At 26.1% G+C, this 26,419-nt stretch overlaps 1 protein-coding gene across 1 annotated transcript in view; it reads left to right on the forward strand.

Annotated features, from left to right (window-relative positions):
* Window positions 1–2,433: 2,433 nt before the first annotated feature.
* The window catches only part of LOC117180763 (bifunctional glutamate/proline--tRNA ligase), a 41,584-nt gene continuing 17,598 nt past the window's right edge, over window positions 2,434–26,419 (forward strand). Inside the window, exons 1-6 of the mRNA XM_033373259.1 lie at window positions 2,434–2,599; window positions 4,743–4,925; window positions 12,916–13,346; window positions 16,738–17,089; window positions 17,161–17,332; window positions 20,375–20,776. Coding sequence (XP_033229150.1) covers window positions 2,557–2,599; window positions 4,743–4,925; window positions 12,916–13,346; window positions 16,738–17,089; window positions 17,161–17,332; window positions 20,375–20,776 — 1,583 coding nt within the window. The 5' untranslated portion in view covers window positions 2,434–2,556. The remainder of the gene's footprint in view (window positions 2,600–4,742; window positions 4,926–12,915; window positions 13,347–16,737; window positions 17,090–17,160; window positions 17,333–20,374; window positions 20,777–26,419) is intronic.

Consider the following 26,419-nt stretch of genomic DNA (forward strand, 5'->3'; position numbering starts at 1 on the left):
GGCTTGTGTGCCCACTGGGAAGCTACCTCGCAATTATGTTAGACAAATTGACTTTTTTCAGTATTTTTGTTTACAAAACTGATTTTTGTAAAACATACTTCTTTTTAAGCTTTTTGTAAAATTTTCTCATACAATTTTACTTTATAATGTTTACGTTTAAAAAAAAGTACTTTTAAATTTATAAGAAATAATTTTTACTCAATGACTATCAATTTATGCACCCCCTCCCCCATCCCACCTTGCCACTTCTTGTATTGTCCCCAGAAAATGCCAGTTTTCTGTCAAATCCATGCAAAATATGGTATTTTTTTTAATTTCTCAATATCCATTATTTTTATTTGATAAGAGATCATTTTTAACTGATTCTTAATTTTTTGAACATTATTACATTATCATCCTAATGAGATATGAAAAAAGTTTTAATAAAGTGAGTTGTTCATCTCAAAAAGATAAACAAATTTTGTTGAAACCATTTGATTGATTAGTTTTCATTTTATTTGTGAAAAATGTTATTAAAAATTGAATTTGCGATCAACCTATTCAAGGTAGGAAAAACAATGAAAAGACAACAGTTGTTTACCCATAAAAGGTCTACAAATTTGTTGTTAATCGTTTTTTTAGAGGATGCATAGTTTTTTTTAATTTAAAAATAAAAAATTGTGAACACGGAGATAAATTTCGGGAGATTAATTCAATTTCACGGTACTGCTACTTGATTTTATCACGCCTTGGAGCGAGAACTACGACCTCGGAACCCTTACTTTTGAAGCATAGGTGTCGAAGTTTCAGGCATTAGACCACGCTCCTTTGTTCTCAGGTCTCGAATTCTATGCTTTTAGATCACAGAGTCCGAGACTTTGAAGCACTTAAAAATGATTTCTCTAAAAGTACGTGCTTCCGTGAAAAAGATCAACAAATTTCTTACAAATTATTTTTTGATAAGACGCGTAGTTTTTATTTTTATTGTAAAAAGTCACATTAAAAAAATTGAGGAAAGGACAACGTACGAAAAAAAGTTTTTATTTGAATGAAAAAAAATAAACAAAAAAAAAATTGTAATGAAAATAATTTATTTAGAAAAAGCGACACAAGCTACGAAAAATATTAAGACAAAAATAGTTTGCCTAAATTTTCTATACAAATTTGCTTCAAACATTTTATTTTTTAGGACGCACACTTTTTTTCATTATAAAAATAAGACAATGATAATACGTTTGTTCTAATATTAATGCATATTTTAATTGTAATAATAATTTTAAATTTATTAAAATGATATATTTTTTAGGTAGCTGCGAATAAAGATTAATGCCAACCCAGGAACAAATATTACAGTGATAATGAAAAAAATTGTACATATAATAATATAATAAAGTTAAACATAATATAGAAAAGTGCTCATTTCAGACAAATTTTAATCGAGCGCTAAGCACGAGATACGTTATGATAATATGGCTATTAAAGCCGAAGGAGCTTTAACGAAAGAGAATTCACAATCACCAAATTATAGTTGATAAAGCTTTATGCTCTTATCTCATAGGTCTATGCACCAATGGGGGGGGGGGGGGGGGGGGGGGGGGGGGGGGGGGGTGTACAGAGACCAAGCGAGAATGTGTTCCCGCGGCAGGTAGATTTTTTTCCCTATTAAAGCCTAAAAAATGATTATTTTTTGAGATAAATGATCCAGTTGGTGAATGTTAAGAGTTATATATTTTTCCAAATTTGTCATTGTTTAAACAATTTCAATTTACATGTTTTTCCCACTAAATCGTAAAATCGTGAAAATAGTAACTTTTCGAAATTCACAGCAGGAAAAATTGTTTAATTAATTGTAAAATGCCTTCCAGAAAAAATTTTACTCTTAGCATTCAATAAATTCGTTATTAATTTCAGAAAGTAGTGACTTTTTAATATATACAGAATGAAAAAAAAATGCTTTAAACAAACTAAATTGTTAAAATAGTTGCCAAATATCTTTAAAAAGAAGATGACACTAAAATTTCTTAATTCCAGAAAATAATAACTTTTTAAGATTCACAGTACATACAATCATTCAAACAAATGAAAATTGTTCAAATAAGTACTACTATTAGTATATATATATTACTCTTGACAATTACAATTTCGAATAAAATCTGTATTCTTAGTGAAAAATGGGCTAATTTCAATACTTTTTTTTAAACTACTTTTTTAAAGGATCAGGTTAGAGTGAAGAAGAAATTTAAAACGAAAAATATTGAAATGAACTAATTTTGTACTCTAAATACGATTCAAAACAGATATAGGTCCTGTTTCCAAAGCCCTGAATAGAAGTTTTCTATGAAATTTAAATTTTCGCGGGCGATAAATATCAGCGCTACCAAACGGAAAAAAACGAACCAATCATTTTGTAGGACCGCCCCCCCCCCCATGGCTACACATGCATGCCGCATTTCATATGGAATTTTCATCATAACCTTATTTAGAAAAGCCGAAGATAACTCGATTTAGTCAAATCGGGTTTATTTTGAAAATATTGTATATTCTATTTTGACTGGAAGAAAGAGACAGTTCTGAAAAATGTCTCCGAATCTTATTGCCAAAACAAGCGATCCTCCAATAGGTATGCAAAAATATCTTAAATATGTTTCACCACCGCTGGAACGAATTTACTTTTTTTCAATTTTTTTATATAAATTAAATGTCAATTTTCTATTATAAAACAGATAAATAGTCCAGGAATGATTCCAGAGTCGGGTAGTAACTTGTTACAAGTAGCTAAGTTACGGTATTTGTAACTTTTGATGTTACTTCATTACTATTTTAAAAATGAACTTAACGTAACTTAACTACGATTTTTGCAGTTTCTTGGAGTTTTAATTAGAGTTACTTTATTTTTTTTGTTTATCTCCTACAAAGAGTGGTTTATTGGTCAGTTATAGGTAGAAAATTAATTTCTTTTCATTGAGTATTCAGCTAGTTTTTTGAAAATTCGTATTTTCGTTAACTAAAACTGTGATTATTTTCTAATAAAAATATTTTTGGTTTAAAATAATATAAACTATTACATTTTTCGTTGAGAATTCTACTATTTTTATTGAAAATCTAACTATTTTAGTACAAAGTTAAACTATTTGGTTGAAAAGTAAATTTTTTTTTAAATTTGTTTTTTTATCTGAAACATTAAACAATATAGTGGAGGTTTTTTTCTTCGTTCAAAATTCGGCCTTTTCTTTTTAAAATAATATATCTTTTGATATAAAAATCTCATTTTTCTTGTTGAAAATTCAGTTTTTTTTATAGAAAATTAATCTGATTTCGCTCAGGAATTTTTGGTTGAATTAAACTGTGTTTGATTTCAAATCAAAATCTTTTTTAGTCAAAATAATATCCACTATTATATTTTTCGTTGAGAACTCATCTATTTTGGTTGAAAATTCATGTATTTCGTCAAAACATAAACTATTTGGGTAGGAAGTTCAATTAGCTCGCGGAATAACAAAAACATTTTTGTTCAAAATTCAACTCTTTTGTTAAAAAGTGTTTTTTGTTTGAAAAAACACCTTCTTTGATAAAAAGAATTCTACAGAGGGTTCAGCTATTTTGTTGAAAATTAATTTTTTTCGTTTGAAAATTTATTGATTCGATTGAAATTTAGCTACCTTAATGAAAATTCAGTTGTTATCTTGGAGATTAATAATTTTAATTGAAAATTCATTTCTTTTCTTGAAAATTTAACCATTTTGTTTCACATTCTTCTTTTTTAAATTAACTTTTTGTTGAAAAATAATATTATCAGTATGAAAATTCAACCATTTGGTTAAAAATTCATATATTTTGTGAGAAATGTTACTATTTTGGTAGAAAGTCCAATTGTTCGGTTAAAAAGTAAGATTTTTGTTGAAAATTCATATTTTCGATTCGAAAATGCAACTGTTTTGTTGAAAATTTGTCTTTTTGTCTTAAAAATTTAACAATTGAGTGTATTTTTTTTCTTTTGTCGTTCAAAATTCGGCTTTTTCTTTCCAAAATATCTATTTTATGAAACAAAAGTCCCATTTTGTACTTAAAAAATCAGCTTTTTTGATAGAAAATTAATCTGGTTTGGTTGAGAATATTTTGGTTGAATTCAACTGTGTTTGATTTCAAATTATAATATTTTCTGGTTGAAAATGGAATTCTTATGTTGAAAATTTATTTTTTGTCAACTAGTTTTCCCGAAATTTCACATGTTTTAGGCCCTGACACTCAAAATTGTGACCTGAATTTCTGAATGGAGTCTTAAATCTAGACAAATTATAATGAATTTAATGGAACCAATTTTAAGTTAAGACAATTATAATCATTCTATTCCAAGTCATGTAAATAGTATTTCCAACAATTTTGTCAGTCAAAAATTATTATTTGCATAGTAACGTGGAAAGGGGAATAAAATTACTAGATTTGAATATGTTAGTCATGATTTTAGCTTGAAATTCAATGTGAAAAATCATTTTTAATGGCTCATGAGAAAAAAGTCAACGAAACAACTAATTTTACTGATGCTAACGAACAATGCGGGAAAAAATCCGTTTAGAATCCAATACCACACTGTTATTAAGTACATTTACAAGTTACGGAACTATAACTTTGCTGTAACTAGTTACTCAAAAAAAGTAACGTACCCAACGCTGGATGATTCTTTGAGAAAAGAATTTTCTCCTCATTCATTAATGATTTTAAAAAACGTATAAAATATGAATTGAATTTATTATACTTTTTTCCAGGTGCTTTGATTTTGAGCGAATTAGTTTCTTCTGAAGGAAAGACTAAGATTCCAGTGACTTGGTCCAAAGACTGGAAAGGATCAGGAAATGTCCAGTTGTTTGATAAAGACGGACACTTAGTTGGTGAAACTAATAATGATGTTGCTCGCTATTTGGCAAGAACTGTGGATGCTAATGTGTATGGTAAAAATATTTTACGTTTACTGAACATAACTCATTTCATATCACATGATATAATGCAACTTAAAGTAACTTCGATTTCAAATTTGTCTTGAATTCTAAGGGAACGTCCATTAAGTACGTAAGGATAATTTTCGAAATTTTAGACCCTCTTCCTTCACAATTCTTACGTATTATTTTATGGTTTTTACTCAGTTTATCGAATATATATATAAATTTTTTCACCGTAAACGAGATTTGAAGGAATTTCAAAAGGTTTCGAAGGACTGCCAAGTATTTTAAATAATTATAAAATTTTTACGGAATTCGACCTTATGACAAATTCTTAGAAATTTCATGAGATTTTAAAACATTTCAAGAGAATTACAAAGTTTTTAGCATATTTCAAACGATTCCAAAGGATTACGAGAGATTTCAAGGGATTTTAAGAAATTCCGAAATTTAAAAAAAAATGTACGGGATTTTATAGGATTTTCAGATATTTGAAAAGATTCCAAAGTAGGTCCAAGGATTTGAGAGGATTTTGTAAGATTTTAAATTATTTAACGGAATTGCAAACTCTAAATTTAAATCAAATAAAGTTTTACTAATTTCAATCAGTGACTATATTCTAGCTTTAAATACATTCCTCCTTCCTGATGAAATTAGTAACAAAATGAACTGATAGAAATTTCGGGACAAGTTTTTCCAAATATTATAAAGGATTTTACGGAATGTCGAGGAATTTTAATGGATTTTAATATAATGGAATGGATTTCAAGAAATTAGGAAAGATTCTCACGAATTTGAAAGATGTCAGTGAATTTGAAAGGGATCTAAACGATTTTGAGGGATCTCATAAGATTTCGAAATATTTCACGGAACTTCAATCATTTTAACCGAATATTTATAAGTTTTAGATGATTTAAAAGGATTATAAGAAATTTTTATGGGATTTTGGAGATTTGGAGTGTTTTGAAGGATTTTCACAATTTTTAAAGGGTATTATGGGGTTTTATGGGATTTCAAAAATTTAAAAAGAATTACTGGATTTGAAAAGATTTTTATGTAATACCAAAGTATTTTTACAAATTTGGAAGAAAATATTTCTAACTACTTGAAAGATTTCAAGAAAAAGATCAATTTTGTACTAAAACAGATGAATTTGTAATAAAAAACAACTTTTTTATAAGTGGAACTTTCATCCAGAAAATATTTCAGTTCATTTTTCAACACCGAAATATAAATTTTAAGCAAAAAGTAAATCTTCTACGAAATAGTTAAGTTTTAAAGAAAATAGTATAACAGCTTAATTTCTAACCAAACAGTTGCATTTTTATCAAGAAACGATTTCAATAAAAGAGTTGAATTTTCAACCGAAAAGTTAATGAAAAAATGCAATTTTCTATTAATTAAAATAAATTCTGAGATTCGCATAAATTCTCAGAGAATTTATTTCTCGGTTATATTCTCGGTAATATCCTCATTCTGGTTACCGTTCTCAAAGTAATATAGTCGAGGTTATATACTTGAAAACTGTACCTTTTTAAGTCTATTATTAAAGTTTTGAACAAAGGTAAATAAGAAAATTAAATTTATTAGAATTGCACGCAGGAAAGAATAAAAGGGCTAGAGAGGCTGGAGTAAAACTTTTAGAACCGGTAATATCAAATATAATATTCAAAAATAATCAAATATATAAATGGGTGAAAAAATAATTATCAGAAATTGTACTAAAAAATACTGTTTAAATTATTTTTATAATAAAATAAAAATAAAACTTCAAATTACAATTACACGAATAATTAAGTGTTTTTCTTTCCTTTCTTTTGATCAAAAGACGAAACATTATATTTGTATTTTTTTACAATATGTGTAGGACCAAGTTTGTAAATGATCTAACCTAATTATTTTTATTTTTAATTATTGAAATTTGCCGAATTCAATTTTTAAATTTTTGGTCGACACTCTTAAACGAATATAATTTTATATTCTTATCCTTCAAAAATTCTAAATTAGATTTAAATATGTATACTTATGAAGTTAATTAAGATAGATGCAAAGTAAATGCAAGTAAATAACCTTCACTATTTTGGCATTTCATTACGAATTCAATTTTTAAATTTTCGATCGCATCGCTTCCACGGAATAGAGAAACAGTTTAAAGAAAAACTCACATAGAAGCCCATGGATATAAGATATGTGTTGATACAACGTTATTTCAGCCGAGGCTTCAAATTTGTAAGAGATTTCAAATATTTCAAGAGGCCTCATGAGATTTTTTAATATTTCACGGATTTTCAATTATTTTAACGGGTTTTTAGCGATTTCAAGGGATATTCACGAATTTTAAAGGATTATAAGGGATTTTCGGGGGATTTTTAAGATTGCAATCGATTTCAAAAATTTTCACAGTTTTGAAACGCTTTTAAGGGTTTTCCAGTAAACTCAATTCCTTTAAAGGGATTCCACGAGATTTCATTAATGGTCTACGCCAAATTTCAAGAATGGTTTAACTTCTTGATCTTATATTTATTTGGCGTATACAATATGAAGTATTACACAATACATAAATAAAATATATTGTGCATTATAGTATAAAAAGTAATTTCAACCGCTAAAATGTGTGTTGATCAGAATATTAAAAATATATAGCAAGAGGAAATGTGCGTAAGAAAGTGCGTAATTAATGAATGCTCCCTAAATTAAATTGCTAACTTTTTCAATTATGGAATCATTTAATTTAACAATATAATAGGAATTCAAAAACATTTTACGTTACAAATTTGCCATTTTTATTAACAAATTCTGAATTGAAAATGTTGTAAGCCTTAATTTTAGTTTAAAATTCAGAAGATTTCCACTTTCAGAGCTTTAATTTGCAGTTCAATTTTGATTGATTCAAATGAAAAAATGTTCAAGTTAAGAGTTCAAATTTTCTAAATTCAATGACTAAAAAGTTTGGAACATCAATTTTTAATTTTTCTAGTCAATTTAAAAAGAGGGTGGCTACTGGAACGGGAAACCTGGAAAACCGGGGATTTTATGAGACAGGGGAGAACCGGGAAATGACAGTGAATTTATTTTTTAACCGGGAATTTTACTAAATTATTAGAATAAAAATGTTATTCAACTTTGATTTCAACCGTTTTTTAAATAATTGGTTAAATTGTGATTTTTATAAATTATTATATCATTTAGTTTAGAATGCTTAATTCTAAAATCTTTCACTTCAAAAATTTTCCATTTTTAAGCATATATTTTAATTTAAAGAATTTAAAAAAATGCAGTTTCAAAAGTTAAACAAAAAATTAGAAGTTTTCAAGATCGAAGATTTTTTTATAAAAAACAGGGTGGCCGCCGGATAGGGAAACCGAGAATTTTACGAATTTTCAGAAGCAAAATCTGCCTAAATTCGATCTTAAAAGTTTTTGAAATAATTAAAGTGCAGTTTTGAAGATTTAACCAATTAAAAATTAAAAGCATTTGAAGTTGAAAATTTTTGATAAAACACAGTTATATTTGATCAACTGTAAACATAATAAATAAATTATTTTTAAAATGGATCTGTACTCTAACTATAGAAACAATTATAGATCCTTTCAAAATTTGAGAATTTCCAGATTGTAACTGTTTCAATCCGAATTCTTGATAAGAATTGAAATTAATATATCATTTATTCCGATAATTTTATTTTTAAATACAAATTTTCATGCTTTATCAATAATATATTTTTAATTCAGAATTTCAGGTCTTGCTTTATATTATTTTTTATATTAAATTTAATAAATAAATTTATTAATATATTATTTCTATTAATTTTTTCCGCTATTTAAGAATGTAAACGCGCGTTTTACTATTTTTAACTTAAAAATAAATCCATAATAATATAGTCATAATTAAAGATTTTTATTAAATTTAAAATATTGTGACTAAATTATTTAATCTTTATCCCATTTAATTAAAAATTTCTTAATGTAGAAAAAGAATAAGTGTTTAATATTATCAATATTTCACTGCTAATTTAAGACGAGTAAATTGAAACCAAATATTTAAAAGAGAACAATTCGAAATTGAATTGTCTTACATAGAAAGCTTTGAATCTTTAGATTTTTGAAGAACTTTTAAACTTTTAGCTTTACAATTTTAATTGTTCTATTTAAAAAGTGTTTAATTTATAAGTGAATTGTTAAATTTTGACGCATAAATAACAATTAAACACTTATTATTTGTAGAAAAAAATTTGAGTAATTTTAAGAGATGCATAGAAGTTTTAAAAACATTCAAAATTATTTAATTAAAAACTTGAAATAATGTCAAATAATTTAAACGAAGTGTGTTAAAACTTTTTTCAAAACTTCTAAATATATTTTAAAATTAATCGAAATTTTCCTACAATTATTGAAAATCCTGCAAATTTAAAAAAATCCTTAAAATGTTCCATGCTCTTCTTTGATAATTTTTTAAATCTCTTAAAAGCTTCTTAAACTTTCTGTTACAATAATTTTTCAAAGCGAAAAATCATTTTCAATTTTCCTCAGAATCTTAAGATAAGTTTTTATTCTTTTGAAGTCTTTCACAATTATTAAAAAAATTCTAAATTTGTCGTTTAAAATCTCCAAAAATCTACATTTTATTTTTAATTCGAATCTTTTTAAACCTTCTAATATCTTTTAAAATTACTCTAATATTTTTACAAATAATAAGTGTTGTATTATTTTTTATAAATTAAAATTAAATTTTTTTAATTTGCAGGATTTTCTAAAAGTTATAGAAAAAATTGAATTCGTTTTGAAATAAAATTTTAAAGCTTTTAAAGGATGCCTCGACTATTTAAAATAAAAATAATTTAACTTTTAATTTAAGAACTGTTAAATTAACAAAATTATTTTTCAATTTTTAATGTGTCTAGCTTAAAATTACTAAAAATAATATAATTTTGAAAAATTGTATAGTTCATTGCTTGATTCTTTAATTTGGACTATTGAATATGTTAAAGTGGATTTATATTTTTGGAACTTAATCTGAATCTTTGAACTCTATCATTTATAAAAGTTCCAAATTTTGCAGTTTATTTGTATTTCATTTAACATTGTTTATTTGGTAGTGTCACTACCATCCATTTGGTACGTGTACATTTTTGAGCATTTGAATACACAATTTTTGAATTGAAAACTTTTAAACTTCAATTTTAAAAGTTTGGAATTCAAGGATTTCACTTTGAATGCTTGAATTTGTTGTTTATTTCTTTATATGGAAAAATGTTTAGAATATAGTTTGATTTTTTAAATTTCATTGGCCGTGAAAAATGTTCGCGAACCGGGAAATGACCGGGAATTTTTTTCTTCTATTAAAACGGCCACCCTGTAAAAGATTTAAATGATTTCAAACCATTTTTATAGATTTAAAGAGATTTTTAAAAAATTTTCAGAGATTTAAATTATTTCTGCTTTTGAACAGGGAATTTTGACGAATAATTATAATTATGATTTGGAACATAAGCTATGATCTGAAGAGTTTTTGCCTATATTAAATTGATTTGTTTTCAGTCTAAACTCGGAATTATAATTTTTTTATTATATTCACTGCTCTAAATTAGGATTATAATTCTTTTGGAAAATTCCGTATTCCAAAAGAGGATTCTGTTTTTTTTTTACAAATTCCCTGTTCCAACTCATAATTAGAGTTATATACTATATGATACCACTCTTAATTTTCCATTTCCTGATTAACAAAGTTTCCGATTTGCTGATCGTGTAGGAATTTTAAGAATACAAGACAGCAACTTTTATTGTTTGTCACTATTCTGTATGCGAATAGCTTCAATTTGAGCCATCCCCGAAGAAAATCGGACTAAAACAGAAGCTTCAAGAATAGGGGTCTAACAAACAGGGTGGCCGCTGGGCCGGGAATTTTACGAGACCGAGAAAAGCCGGAAAATACCGTGAATTTATTTTTTGACCGGGAGTTTTACAAATTTTTAGAAAAAAAAATCTGTCCAACTTAGATTTCAACCGTTTTTGGTAAAATTAGCTAAATTGTGATTTTTTTGAATTATGATATCATTCAGTTTAGAATGCGTATTTGAATTAAAAGAATTGCAAAATGCTGTTTTAAAGACTTAAAAAATTAAAAAATTAGAAACGTCTAAAATGGAAGGTTTTTGATAACAAACATATTTAGTTGATCAACTGTGAATATTAATTAATGATTTAAAAATTTTAATTGCACTTTAAAATTTTTAAAATAAACAATAGTTGATTGTACAAAACGATTCGGCATCAGTTCTCAGTTTTAGGACTTCTAGATTTTGACGTTGAAAATTAAACTGTTTCAGTTGAAAAGTCTTAAGCAAATTTAAACGCCCGATTGAAACTTTATCAACTATTTTTAATTTAAAAATAAATTTTAAATAATATATTTATAATTGAAGACTTTTATTAAATTTCAGTCTAAAATATTTCATTCCTAAACCACGTAATTTAACATTTTTCAATAAAAAAAAAAGAATAATTACTTAATATTTAGAAATATCTGATTGTACATTTAAAATCAGTAATTATAAATAAAATACTCAAAACAGAAAAAAATTAACTTTGAAAATTACAATTTTAATTGTTCTATTAAAAAAAATTAATTTGTAAGTCAACTTCTTAAATTTTGATGTATAAATAATAACAATTGAACACCTAGTATTCTTAGAAAAAATCGAGTAAGTTAAAGAAATATTTAGAAGTTTGAAAAAAATTCAAAATTAATTAAAAACTTGAAATGATCTCAAATACTTTAAACGAAGTGTCCACGTGTACCGATAAAGCCCGGCTATTATTACCAAAATTTCGTTGCAAATATTCCATGGCCTAATTTGAAACCAATTATAGATTTGGACATATTTCGAACATGAAATTTCGAATAATTTGAAAAGATATTTAGAAGTTGTGAAAAACTTTTAATAATATTTTTGAATTTGAAAAAATTCGAAACAACGTGTAGATGTTTCAAGATCTTGAAGTAGAATTTCGAAGCATTTTAAGGATTTTTCAACTATTTAAAATTAAAATAATTTAACATAACATAATTCAGAATAATATCCGTTAATTTCAAATTTTAGCCAATTCCGAGCTAGCACTGAAAATTTTCGAAAAGGAACAAAATTCTGAATTGGAACAGGAAATTTTTCCAAAGAACTATAATTCTGAGTTAAAGCAGAAAATTGTCAAATTTTAATCAATTCAGAATTGAAACTGGTATTTATCCGAAAAAATTATAATTCTTCTTGGAACAGGGAATGTTAAAATTTAAATAAATTCTGAGCTGAAACAGAGAATTTTTTATTAGAATGAGTTCTAATTCTAAGTTAAAACGAGGTATTTTCGAAAAAAATTAAATTATAAATTTACACAGGGAATTTTTCTAAAAATTTCTAATTCTTGAAATTAGTTCAAATGGAAAATTTCCGAAAAGAATTAAAATTCTGGAGTTAAACAGGGGATTTTTCGAAAAGAATTAAAATTTCGAATTTAAATAGGGAATTTTCAATTTTTGACAATTGATAAAAGTTAAAAATTTGTAATTCGGCAGTTTAACTGCCTTTATTTTAATAATTGTGCAGTTGAAAAGTGTCAGTAGTTTACATGTTATACGTGCCAATTGTTGAGCATTGTAATACAAAATTATTGAATGAAACAAATTTTAAACTTCAATTTTTGAAATTTAAAATTCAAAATTTTCACTTTGAGTGCTTTCATTTGCAGTTCAGTTCTTATTATTTCGAATGGAACAAAATTAGATTTAGTGTTTGACTTTTTAAATTTCATTGACCGTGAAAAATGTTTGCAAACCGGGAAATGACCGGGAACTTTTTCTTTGATAAAAACAGCCACCCTGAAAAAAACCAAATTTCCAAACGTCTTTCTTTTTCTTATTTTATAGCCTCTGAACTGTTGGCCACAGGAAATCTTAAAAAATATATTTTTAAATGACAGCTTTTAAAATTGAATAATTTTGTTTACAGGGGGCAATGAAGCTTTGGAAAGAACAGAAGTAGACCACTGGCTATCATTCTCAATTGGACCTCTGCGAGGTACTCAATCTCTGAACGAGTCACTTGAATATTTGGATCGTATGTTGTTGCCGAAGACATGGTTGGTAGCAAAGCGAATGACAATTGCTGACATTTGCGTATTCTCGAGTCTATCCGAGGATGAAGGATTACTTTCTGACGGGAAACATCCCAACATCGCGAGATGGTACAAGCAGATTCAGGCTCTTCCTGCTGCAAAGTCAGCTTTAGAGTCTGTCGCAAAGAACAGAACAGTCCCTGTTGCCAAAACAAACAAGCCGAGAGGAAAACCAGCTGAAAAAGATACTAAAGGAGCGCAGGGTACTAACACGAGGAAACAAGAGGGTAAATTTATAGAACTACCTGGTGCCGAAATGGGAAAGGTGAGTTAAGCCATGAAAATTAATTATTCAGGGGTGAGAAGTTGACAACTTGTGAAGTTATTTGAATTTATTTTAATTCTCCTGAAGTAATTTGAAATCTCCTTAAGTCAGTAACAGCGCGTTTATCTTAACTGTAAAAACCTGGAAATATCAGGGAATTTTTTTCGAGAGAATGCCTAATTTTTTTAAATTACAATATTAAATTGAATAACAATGATTCTTTATTTCTAAAAGTAGCTTTATATTGCTCTATTGAACTAATTTGTTGAAAATTCGTGTTTTTTTTTTTAACTCAATTTTTTTAAACCAAAATTGATTGGGTTTAGTTGAAAATGAAAGTATCTGGTTAAAAATTGATGTACTTCGTTGGGATTTCGTTCATTTTGGTTGAATTACATTGTATTTGTTATTAAAAATTTGTATCTTTTCTGATTGAAATATCAACTACCACATTTTTCGTTCCGAATGCACCTTTTCTGAATGAAGATTTAATTAATTATTATTATTTATTTTGTTGAAAATTCGTTTTCTTGTTGGCTGAAAATTTAACTATTCCAGTTTAACAATTTGGTTGAAAATTTGTTTCTTTTTTTTTGTTGTTGAAAATTATGATTTTTTTAACTGAAAATGTAACTATTCATTATTTGGTTGATAAAATATGTTTTCTAATTAAATAATTTTATTGTGGTGGGTTGAAGATTCATTACTTTAGTTGAAAATTCATCACTTTGTTGAAAAATGCAACTATTTAGAAAAAATTAGTTTTGTTTTTGTTGCAAATTGTTATTTTTTCTACCGGAAAATGCAACTATTCCGATTGAAAATTACATCCTTTCAGTTGAAAATTCATCTCATTGGTTAAACATTCATTTTTAACTAAAAAATGTAACTATTCAATTGTTGGTGGTCAATTTATCATTTTAACTGAAAATTCGTCTCTTTTATTAAAAATTAATCTTCTTGATTAAAAAATATCTTTCTGGATGAAAAATCAACTATTCCAGTTAAAGATTGATCATTTCAGTTGGAAATGATTTTTTAAAAATTAAAATTCAACTATTCTATTTTTAGTTAAGACTTGATCTTTTTTAGTTTAAAATTCAACTATTAGGTTGAAAATTTGTCTTTTATGTTTAAAATAAAACTGCTTTGCTGAAAGTTAAATTAAATTTTGTTTTTGAAATAAAACTGTGTTTTTTGTGAAGAAGCTAATTTTTTAACTAAAAATTTAACTTTCATTTTAGGTTAATGTTAAATTAATGGGGATTTTAAACGTCTTTTTAGTAAAAAATTATTCTTTTTAAATTCCGGTAAACAACCAAAAGTTTTCCCTTTTTTAAATTGAACAGTTCAAAAAATATTTGTGGCCAAAAAAATAAAAAATCATGCTTTCATTTCTAATGTTCTTATTTGAATAATGAATCAATCAAATTCATATGTTGAAAATTATATAATTTTGAAGTACTTCTAAATTAGAAACAAAAAAATGTAACGATTGTAAATTTGGTTTAAAACTGATTATTTTTTAAATACAAAGTTTAATTGTTTTTATTGAATGTTGTTTGAAATCAACAATTATTCAATTGATATTTATAAATGAAGATTAAACAATTTTACATTAAAAATTTCTAATTAAAAAATAATCAAATTCTAACGTTTAAAGTTTAAGTTTAGCACTCTGAAATTTTACCGATTCGAGCCTTTATATTTGAAACAATTCAACTTTAAATTGTTTAGTTTTAAATATTTGATTGATAATTGCTAATTTTAAATAAACAGACAAATTTAGCTAAATTTGGAAAATTTCCTATTTTTTTAAATTAAAAATTTTCAATTTGAATTCTTTAAAAATTGAATATTATTTTAGACTTAAACGATATTTAAACAGAATCTGAAAATCAATTAAAACTTTCACTTATGAATCTATTAATATGCAATTATTTTAAAATTGAAAATAGTTTGTAAAGTGTTAATCGGACGTTTACATTTGTTAAACTACTAAGCCCTTCGAATTAAAAAAATTCAATTTTTAACATTGAAGTTTAGAAATTGTTTCATTTTTAACAGATTTAGAATCGTCTTGTAAAATGAATTATTATTGTAGATACTCGAAAGAATTTTTATTTAAACTATCTTTAATTTATTTATTTTTACAATTAATCAACTGAAAACGTTTTTTTTTAAATCAAAATTAATAGTTAATCAAAAAAAAAATAGTTTTGTAATTAAGTCTTAAAAACTGCAATGTTAAATTCTATTAATTGAAAATTCAAACATATTCTAAAAAATTCGTCTTTATCTTAAAAATTTAACTATTTGGTTGAACCGTTTGCTTAAACATTCACCTTTCTTGATTGAAAATTCTTTTTTTCGGATCTAACAGTCAACGGTTTTTGATTGAAGTTTATTATTTTTTGATTGATAATTCGACTATTTGATTGAAAATTCATCTTTAAAGTCAGAAAATTCATGTATTTGTTTAAAAAGTTGTATATCTTTTTTGGTCCATAATTTTACTGTTTTGTTAAACATTCATCTATTCGGACAGAAAAATCGTCCTTTTGGATTGAAAATGTTTATTTTTTGTGGAAAATTTAATTGTCTTCTAAAAAATTCCATTACTTGGTTGAAATACAACTGTTATTAATTGAAGCTTCATACTTTTGGTTAAACAATGTGACTATTTGATTGATAATTCGTCTTTGTTGGTAGAAAATCCAAGTATTTCGTAAAAAACGTATATGTTTTGTTTGAAAATTCAACGATTTTGTTGAGCATTCGTCTATTTGGACAGAAAACTCGTCTTTTAGATTGAAAATGTATGTTTTTTTGTTGAGAATTCAACTGTTTTCTAAAAAACTAAATTATTTGATTCGATATGCAACTTTTTTCGGTTAAAGCTTAATATTTTTGTTTGAAAATGTGACCATTTGATTGAAAATTCATCTTTTTAGGTTGGAAATACAAGAATTTGTTTAAAAATGTAACTAATTTAATAAAAAGTCATATTTTTTGTCGAATATTTAACTATTTCCTTGAAAATTCCTTCTTATTTAAAATCCAACTTTTTTAATTGAAAATTAACTTTTGTTACAAATTAAATTATTTTGTTAAAGTCATATTTTTTGGTAGAATATTTAACTGATTCGTTTAAAATTCTTCCCTTTTTAATTGAAAATTCATATTTAACAGAAGAAGAGTTTTTTTGTTGAAATAAATAAATCTTGAATTTTTAAAATTTTCAACTAATTGTTTTTTTCTGTAATTCTCTTGAAATCTCCTGAACTCATTCATATATCCTGAATTATCTTGAATTGAGAAGAAGGCGTACGTCCGATCTGTGAAGGATTTAAATTTTCGGATGTTTTTTTGATTATAATGATTGTTTCAGGTTGTAGTGCGTTTTCCGCCTGAAGCAAGTGGATTTTTGCATATTGGTCACGCAAAGGCTGCGCTTTTGAATCAGTATTACGCTGAAGCTTTTAAAGGCCAGTTGATTATGCGATTCGATGACACGAATCCTGCTAAGGAGAACGTCGAGTTCGAAAAAGCCATTCTCGAGGATTTGGAAATGCTGCAGATAAAACCGGACCGTTTCACCCATTCTTCTGATTATTTTGATCTGATGCTGAGGTATTGTGATCAGTTACTTAAAGAAGGCAAAGCCTACGTGGATGATACTCCAGCTCAGGATATGAAAGATCAACGTGACCAAAGATTACCATCGGTTAATAGGAATAACCGTAAGTTTCACAAGTTCCGAATGGACTGAAATTTACAATGATCTCTTAAAATTGTAATTATTTGTTTTTAGCCGTTGATAAGAATCTGAAGATGTGGGTAGAAATGAAGAAAGGAACTCCGAAAGGTCAAGAGTGCTGTGTAAGAGCAAAAATCGATTATCAATCGGCAAATGGTTGTATGCGAGATCCGACAATCTACAGGTGCAAACCAGAGCCACATCCTCGAACGGGAACAAAATACAAGTAAGTCTTAAATTTTCAGATTTAACAGGGGTTGGACTCATAACACTATTGAGACTAATCAACACCTTTTTTTGAGCGATGCTACTATTTTGGAAAAAAATGACACCATCTTAAGTACAAAAATTAATTCAAATATTTGAAATTGTAACACTTTAAAGTCGGGAAAGTTCGATATTGAATAATTTCAAATTCGATTATTAATAAGCTAACAGATTCGTACTTCGATAATACTATTTCGTTTAAAAATTAATTATCTCCAATTGATTGTGTTTTGAAATCAGCAATAGGATTTAATCAAATTGAAGAGTATAAACTATTAAACTGGAACCGCATTTTGAAAAAAGTTTAAATTAGACATTCTACCCAATTAACAAGAATTCAAGTAGAAAGGATACGATCTTCAAAAAGAACGTTTTTAATTTTATTATAATTAATAAAGTAACGATCAATTTTCAAAGTTTAGCATTACTTTTGCAAATATTTCAAGTTTTAGTTTAATTAGTTAAATATAATACGATTATTCTTCTTTAATAATATTTTTATATTACTTTAAAAGTCTATTATTTTTCTGGAATGGAACTATCAGCGGAAGGTTTTATATATTTTTTCGAATTACCTTAAAAATAATTTGGAAAATGCCTAGAATTTGGAAATAAAAATTATGTAGCCATTATGGTATAAGAAATTAAATTTAAAAGTTTCATAGAAAATTGTGGACAATAATAAGAAAATATCCAAAATGGTGCTCCTATAAATTACATTTAGAATTTACACATTACATTTTTGTAGAAATTCAAAATACTTCTATAGAATGCAAAATTAGCAATATAATACGGTTTTGTCTCAGAAATAGATATATCATTTGATATAATTTTCTTCGGTAAAAAAATATTACAAATTGGCGTTTTTTATCTAAAACTTTTGCTCTGTATTCATAATTAAGTAATTTTTTTTAATCTCATGCAACTTATGCCACTTATGGGACTTTCTTAAAACCATTCTACTCGATCGGAAGTAAGTTTATTATTTTTAAAATTTCATGCCACAATTTTGCTTCCATTTTTCGAAATTTATGCTACTATTAAAACTATTTTTCATTTCTGAAAAAACTTGGGTTACCTATTTCACCTGTTTTGAAAATTACTCACATTTTTTCGATTGAAAAATTAAAATTTTATTCAAAATTGTAATTTAAAATGTCTAGTAGTTCATCAGTGTAAGCTGCAATTAGCTTAAACTGATAGAAAGCCGGAAAATGATAGTATATTTATTTTCTGGTCGGGAATTTTTTAAATTCTTAGTTTTATTAGAAGGACAGTTCCAACACTTGCAATTTTAAATTGTTGAATTTTATAGACTAATTATTTAAAAATTATTTAAATTATTTAACTGATTAATAACTGATAAATTTGAAATTTAAATTCTTCAAATATATATTTTATAAATGAAGGACTGTTTTAATCATAACATTCAGAATTCAATAATTTTAGCTCAAAATATGATAAATTAGAGACTTTCACATCTACGTGGTTTGAAATTCGACCATTTTTGTGTGAACCCTACTATATATTTATCAAATATTTGTAAATTTAATAATTTGAAAACTTGAAATTGTATTTGGAAGATTTTGAAATTGAAATTTTTAAGAGTGCAAATTTTTATCAAATTCAAAGCCTTAATAAGTATTGTATAATTTCAGATTAAAACATTCAAATTCTTAGTATTGAATTGAAATTCTTCAAAGTTGTAGAATTATAAAATGATGCCTTTTAATACGTAACTAACTAATATTTCCAAACGATGAAAATCGAAAAATTACAGATTTATATCTTTGTATTATTGAACAATTTTAAATTAGGAGCATTTGAAATTCAAGAAATGTGAATTAAAACATTGCATACTTTTCGTCTGAAATCTTTCATTTTTGATCCTTAATAAATTGCACAGTTTTAATAAACTATAGTAGAAAGTGAAATTGAATAATTATGAATTAAATCCTATAAAATTATATAATAAAATTTTATTTTAAATTGCAAGGAACAATTTTAAATATGAAGTGTACTATTTTCGATATATTTTATCAAATTATTATGAAATCTTTTTAGTTTTTCTAAACTCAATACAAACTTACTCAATTCAATGCGTTTTTTCATATTTTTGAATTGTTTTTAATTCACTTGATAGCTTTTTAAATTAAGCTTGATTTTTTATGAATGACACAGAATTATTCTCATTTCCCTTAGATTCCTCTGAATTCAATTAATTTTTTTCTAAAATCAATGGAATTTCTAAAAATTATTTCCAATTGATTTGAATTCTGTTTTGGTTATAAATTAGTATGGTTTCAAAGATTTGAAATTATTTTTTGGAATTCAGCCAAAATTCTTATTAATTCGCCCTGAATTCTTTTTAATTCTGTGGAATTATCTTAAATTTCTCAAATTCATTTGAATTCTTCTAAATGTACTCAATTCTTCTTAATTCAATGGATTCTTTTGAAATTTAAATATTTTTATTCAATTAATCCTGAAGACTTTTAACCTTTCCTTGGATTCTTAGGCATTTAAAAAAATGGTTTTGAGTTCCCTTAAATTTTTCTAAGCTCATTTCAAATTTTCTATGTTCAATGAAGTTTTCTTAAATTTTTAAATTGTCTAAAATTCATTAAAATTATTATACATCGCATTGAATTATTCTTGTTTGCCATAAAATCCTCTAAATTCATCGGAAATCAATGGAGACATATTGTTTTTCCAATTCATTTTAATTATTTTAAATTTTACTTGATTTTTGTTAAGTCTCATGAATTTATCCTGAATTTTTTACCCTTTTAGTGCGAAAAAGTACCCTTTGGTTTCCATATTATATCCCACAGGGACTGTGAGGCCTGTTATTTAACTTGTACAATATTTTTTTCTGTCACCTATTTTCGAGAAAAAAGTCACCTTTTTTAACTCCAATAGGTAATGTGATGACTGTGTTCAGTATTTTAAAAATATTAAATTAAGGAACCCCTTTAATTTAATTGACCTTTTTTCACAGGGTGTATCCAACCTACGACTTTGCCTGTCCAATTGTGGATGCAGTTGAGAAAGTAACACATACTCTGCGCACAACCGAATACCATGACAGAGATGTGCAATTCTATTGGTTTATAGAAGCCCTGGGTCTAAACCGTCCCTACATCTGGGAATATTCTCGTCTAAATATGACAAACACGGTCCTTTCGAAACGAAGATTGACTTGGTTTGTGGCAGAAGGTTTGGTAGATGGCTGGGATGATCCTCGCTTCCCAACCGTTCGAGGAATTTTGCGAAGAGGAATGACAGTCGAAGGTCTTAAACAGTTCATCATTGCACAAGGAAGCTCGAGATCTGTCGTCTTTATGGAGTGGGACAAGATCTGGTCTTTTAACAAAAAAGTTATCGATCCAGTCGCTGTCAGGTATGATGATAATTAAACGTTAAGGAAAAAAACATAGTGTCTACCAGAGTGTCCAGCGACCTTGAAAATTTTGAAAACCTGGAATTTTCCTTGAATTTTTCACGAGAACCTTGAATTACATTTTTTCTTTCTTTTAAAACAGTAATCTTATTGTAATGCGAAAAGTAATTTTAATAATTTAGTCTATTATGAAGGAAACCTCTCCTTTAGAAAAAATCTTGCTAATGAAAATTTTTTTTATTTATCAAGATGTAATTCATCTTTTACTCATTACAGAATAAATAAAGAGATTGCTAAGCATTTTTTTTTTACTTTGCCAATTATTTTATAGATTGCAATGAACAGAATTCAACATTGTGAATCATTCTATAAAATTTTAATTTTGTCTCCGCTAATATAGAATGTTAAAGTAAACATTTTTTTGTGATATATAACTTAAAAATTATAAGTTGAAAATTTCAATGTTGGTTCAGTTTCAGAATTAGAATAAGCCATTGCCATATAATGGATTTTCAAAAGTTTCACCAACTACAAACCATTACTAAAGATTTCAAAAGATTTCAATGATTTAAAAATATTTATAAGGATTTAGAACATCTTACCAAGATTTCACGGATTTCAAATATTTTAAAAAGGCTTATGCACCAGATTTCAAATTTATCATAATAATTTTCTAAAGCTTTTACAGCTTTCAAAGATTTAAAGAATTTAAAGGTTTGAAAAAGGTCACGGCACAGTAGACAAATAAGGATTTAAGGAAAATTTCACAAATGTTTCAAAAAATTTTATAACTATTGCAAGGATTTCAAAGATTTTAAAACAGCGTGTACACCAAAATTTAAAGATTTCGAACATTTCCAAAGACTTAAAAACTTCCAAAAGATTTTAAATATTTAAAAAAGTTTATAGTAAACCAGATTTGGAGGATTTCAAAAGATTTTTCACAGGTTTAAAATACTTTAATGATTTCAAATCAATAAAAAAGATTTCAAAAGAATACATGAATTCCAGAGATTTCAAAAAGTGTATAATACATCAAATTTCCAACATTTTAGTAGATTTCAAACGATTTCAAATATTTTAATGATTTCAAACGAATACAAAAGATTTCGCAAATATTTCAAAGATGTACACAAATCATTTTTTACATCTATACCAAACGATTATTTCATTATTTAATGTTAAAAAAGGAGATCTGGCAGGGTGGCCGCTGGACCGGGAAAACGGGGATTTTCTGAGACCGGGAGAACCGGGAAATGACAGTGAATTTATTTCTTAACCGGGAATTTTACGAATTTTCAGAAGAAAAATTTGCCCAAGTTTGATTTCAACAGTTTCCTAAATAATTAAAGTATGAAAAAGTGAACAATAATTGATTTGGCAAAACCATTCTAAATCCGTTTAAAATTTGAGAATATCCAGATAGTAACTGTTTGAATTCGAAAGTCTTATTACGAATTGAGAATAATATAATATCATTTATTCCGATAATTTTATTGTTAAATAACAATTTTAATGATTCATCAATAAAACATTTTTAATTCATAGTTTTAGGTCTTCCTTCATATTATTTTTCATATTAAATTGAATAAATGAATTATTTAATATATTATTTTTCTTAACCATTAAAAATTTCACTGTTCATTTAAGACGAGTACATTGAATACAAATATATGTAAAAGTAAACACTTTGAAAGTGAATGGTTTTACATAGAAAGCTTTGAATCTGTAGAATGTCGAAGAGCTTTTCAACTTTTCACGTTACAATTTGAATCGTTCCGTTTAAAAAATGTTTAATTTGTAAGTAAAATGTTAAATTTTGACGTATAAATAGCAATTGAGCACATATTATTTGCAAACAAAATTTGAGTAATTTCAAGAGATACTTCGTAATTTTGAAAAAATTCAAAATTAATTAAAAACTTGAAATGTCTCCAAGTAATTAAAAAGAAGTGTGTTAAAATTTTTGTTTAGAACTTCTAAATACATTTAAAATTTAAACGAATTTTTCCTACAACTTTTGGAAAATCCTGCAAATTACAAAAAATTCTTAAAATTTTCCAGGTTCTGTTTTGATCATTTTGGAAATCTCTTAAAATCTTTTTAAATTTTCTGTTACAATAATTTTTCAAAATAAGAAATCATTTTCAATTTTCCTAGGTATCTTAAGAAAATGTTTTTATTGTTTTTAGGCATTTCACAATTCTTAAAAAGTTTCTAAATTTTTTGGTTGCAATTTGCAAAAATCTGAATTTTGTTTTAAATTCGGCTGTGTGTATTTGCACCAAAAGTTCAGTACAAATAGCCCAATATTTTCGGGTCAAAAACTTCGTTTCAATGATTTGAAATCATTTCAGGTAGTAAATTTAATTTTAATATTTTTTAAACTTCTAAATATCTCTTAAAATTACTCTAATTTTTCCTAAAAATAATAAGTGTTCCTAATCTTATTTATAAATTCAAATTTTAAGGATTTTTTTTAATTTGCAGGATTTTCTGAAAGTTGTAGGAAAAATTCATTTTATTTAAAAATATATTTAAACGTTTCTAACAAATTTCAAAAATTATTTTAAATTTGGAAAAATTTTAAACCACTTCTAGATTTCTCAATATTATGAAATAAAATTTTAAAATTTTTGAAGGATGCTTAAACTATTAAAAATGAAAATAATTTAACTTCTAATTTAAATACTGTTCAGTTAAAAAAATTATTTTTAATTTTTTAATTTTTCTTGCTTAAAATTAATTTAAAAAATATAACTTTGAATTTTTTTAAATTCATTGCTTGACTCTTTAATTTAGAGTATTGAAAATGTTAACGTGGATTTATATTTTTGGAATTGAGTCTGAATCTTTGAACTCTATAATGAAATATAAAATATAAATGAAATATAATAGGTTTGCAACTATTTTGCTGAAAATTTGTTGTTTTTCTTTTTGAAAATTAATTTTTTTGACTGACAATTTAACTGTTCCAATTTATGTTGAAAATCGATCTTTTATTGTTGATAATTAGTCTCTTTCGGTATAAAATTGAAGGATCGCAGTACATAACTAGATAACCTACAAAATCGAAATTTCGCAGGAGAGCGTAATAACATTTTGAAAATTTGAAATAACCGTTTAAAGATAAATCAAAAGTTTTCTCGGGAGCTGAATTATTTCTGAATTGAAGCCAAAAAAGTATAATTAAAAAAATGATCCAGTTTCGAGAAATAGAATGTGGAAGTATACAAAGTCAAAGCGACAGGATCCTAAAAAATTGGAGTAGGCTCGGAAGCGAATCAAGATAAAGTTTAATTTTTCGTTTCAACAAGAAATAAAAACTTACACCGGAGATATTGAGCTGCTAAATTAAAAACAATGAGTTTGATTAAAAAAATTTAATTAATTTTGAGCTACTAAAAATGTATTTTTAAATGAAAAAATAAGATAAAAACTTGTTTCCGAGATATGGGGAAACCGAATAACAATAAAAAAGTTTTCATACTAAAAAAATCTGTGGCAAATAGTTTTACTTAGGGGATTTTTCTGGGAAAGAAGAAATATTTGATTATTTTACAGTATTTAAAAACTTTTAGGAAGAGGAATATTCTCAGAGAAAGGTTTAACAAAAGGTAAGAAGTTAGGAAATTACAAAAAAAAATGAGAGACAAGAACAGAGCGTGAAAACTCAACTATTTTGGTAAAAAATTAATATCTTTGGTTGCAAACTTAATTGCTTGTTTGAAAATTAGTTTTCTTTTTGGTTGAAAATTAATTTTTTGATCTGAAAATTTAATTAATTCATTTTCATTTTAAAATTCAACAACTTGGTTCTTGAATTTTAAAAATAAATAAAACATTTGTTTTTTCATTTAAAAATGTATTTATTCCTTTTTTGGTTAAAAATTTATGAATTTTCAATAAATAATCAAAATTTTCCACAAACGAGTTGACTTTTGTACATAAAAAGTTGAATGTTTTATAAAACATTTTACCTATAAACCCGAAAAAATTCATTTTCACCAAAAGAGATCATTTCTAACCAAGAAAGGCGAATTTACAACCAAATAAATGAACTTTCAAGCAAAATAAACGGTTTTTCAACCAAAAAGTTGAATTTTCTAATAAATAATTCAAATTTCAAACACAGCAATTAATTTTACAATCAAATAGTTGAACTTCCAAGCAGAGAATACGAATTTTCAACAAAAAGTAGAATTTTTAACCAAATAGTAGATCTTTCACGCAAAGAAGAGACAAATTTTGAACAAAAAAGTTGAAATTTCAACCTACAAAAATAAATCTTCAAACAAAAGCAATGGTATTTTTAACCAAATAGTGGAATTTTTAAGTTAAAAATACAAATATTTAGAAGATGGATTTTTTTATTAAAAAATACGATTTTTCAAAAAAATAGTTGAATTTTCGACAAAAATAGTATATTGTGCTACAAGTGCGGAAAGTAGGCAGTTCCACACGAGTGTGAAGTTAGCTGTACGAGCAATAGACCAGTCGAAGGGCAGTTGTAGGCAAGTCGTTGGAGAACTGGAGGCGAGCTGTAAACGAGCCGAAGACAAGCCGGAAACGACCCGAAGATAAGCCGATGGCAAGTACTGTAAACTTCACAAGAGTTTCAACTGCCTACTTTTAGCTCCTGTAGCACACGATATTTTTTCTAACAAGTCCGGCAAATTTTCGATTTGAGAAACAATAAAAACCAATTTTTTGAAAAATTACTTAAATTTTTGGAAATTTATTGTAAAATTACAAAAATTACCTAAAAATTCCAGAAATTTTTCTAAATTTTTAAATTACCGAAAATTTATAGAAATTTAGTGTATCCGAAGGAAGCTTTTTGGAAGAATTTCCAAAATTTCCTAAAATTTATGAAAAGTTGGCTAAATTTCCAACATTTTCAGAAATTGATGAAAAATGGGCAAATTACCGATAATTTCAGATATCTAAAAGTTTCCAAAATTTTCGGTAATTTATCAGTCATTTATGGTAACTTATCACTTCGAGTATGTCCAATAACTATTCACTACTCACAATTAGTCTCTCAAACGTCAAATCATAATGAAGTGAAGTTATGATTCCGACAGTCCTGGAAAGTAATTCTGACTCGAAATTGGCAAGCGCAACAGCAAGGAAAGGAAATCTTACTCAAAGAGCGCAAGCGCAGCAGCTAAAAAAGGTCTTTTTATAACTGCTTTTTACCACGGTTTTGGATTTGGTCACTTCCCGCACGCAATACATGCCTCGAAAATCAAACTTTTCGTGCGTGTGTTCGCAAAAAAGTATTTTTAACAAAATAGTTGTATTTTCAACAAAATAATGAAATTTTCAAACATTTACCTGAATTTTTAGTAAAAAAAAGATTAATTCTGGATCACAAAATGCGAATTTTCTACCAAAAGCTGAATATTTATTCGAAAAGATCAAATGTTCTATCCAAAAAGACAAATGTTCAACAAAATAGTTGTATTTTCGATCAAAAGAGATGAGTCTGAACCAAAAAGGAATAGTAGACTTTTGAATTTAAAAATATTACGTTCTAAAAACGTTGTCATTTAAGCGAAAAAGCGAGAAAAAGGAAAATTTACTTGAAAACAGGAGAAACAAATGAGTTCCTTATAAAAAGGGAAAGAGTTTCAAGTC

Source organism: Belonocnema kinseyi, chromosome 9 (assembly GCF_010883055.1).
Source record: "Belonocnema kinseyi isolate 2016_QV_RU_SX_M_011 chromosome 9, B_treatae_v1, whole genome shotgun sequence".
Taxonomy (NCBI): Eukaryota; Metazoa; Arthropoda; class Insecta; order Hymenoptera; family Cynipidae; genus Belonocnema; species Belonocnema kinseyi.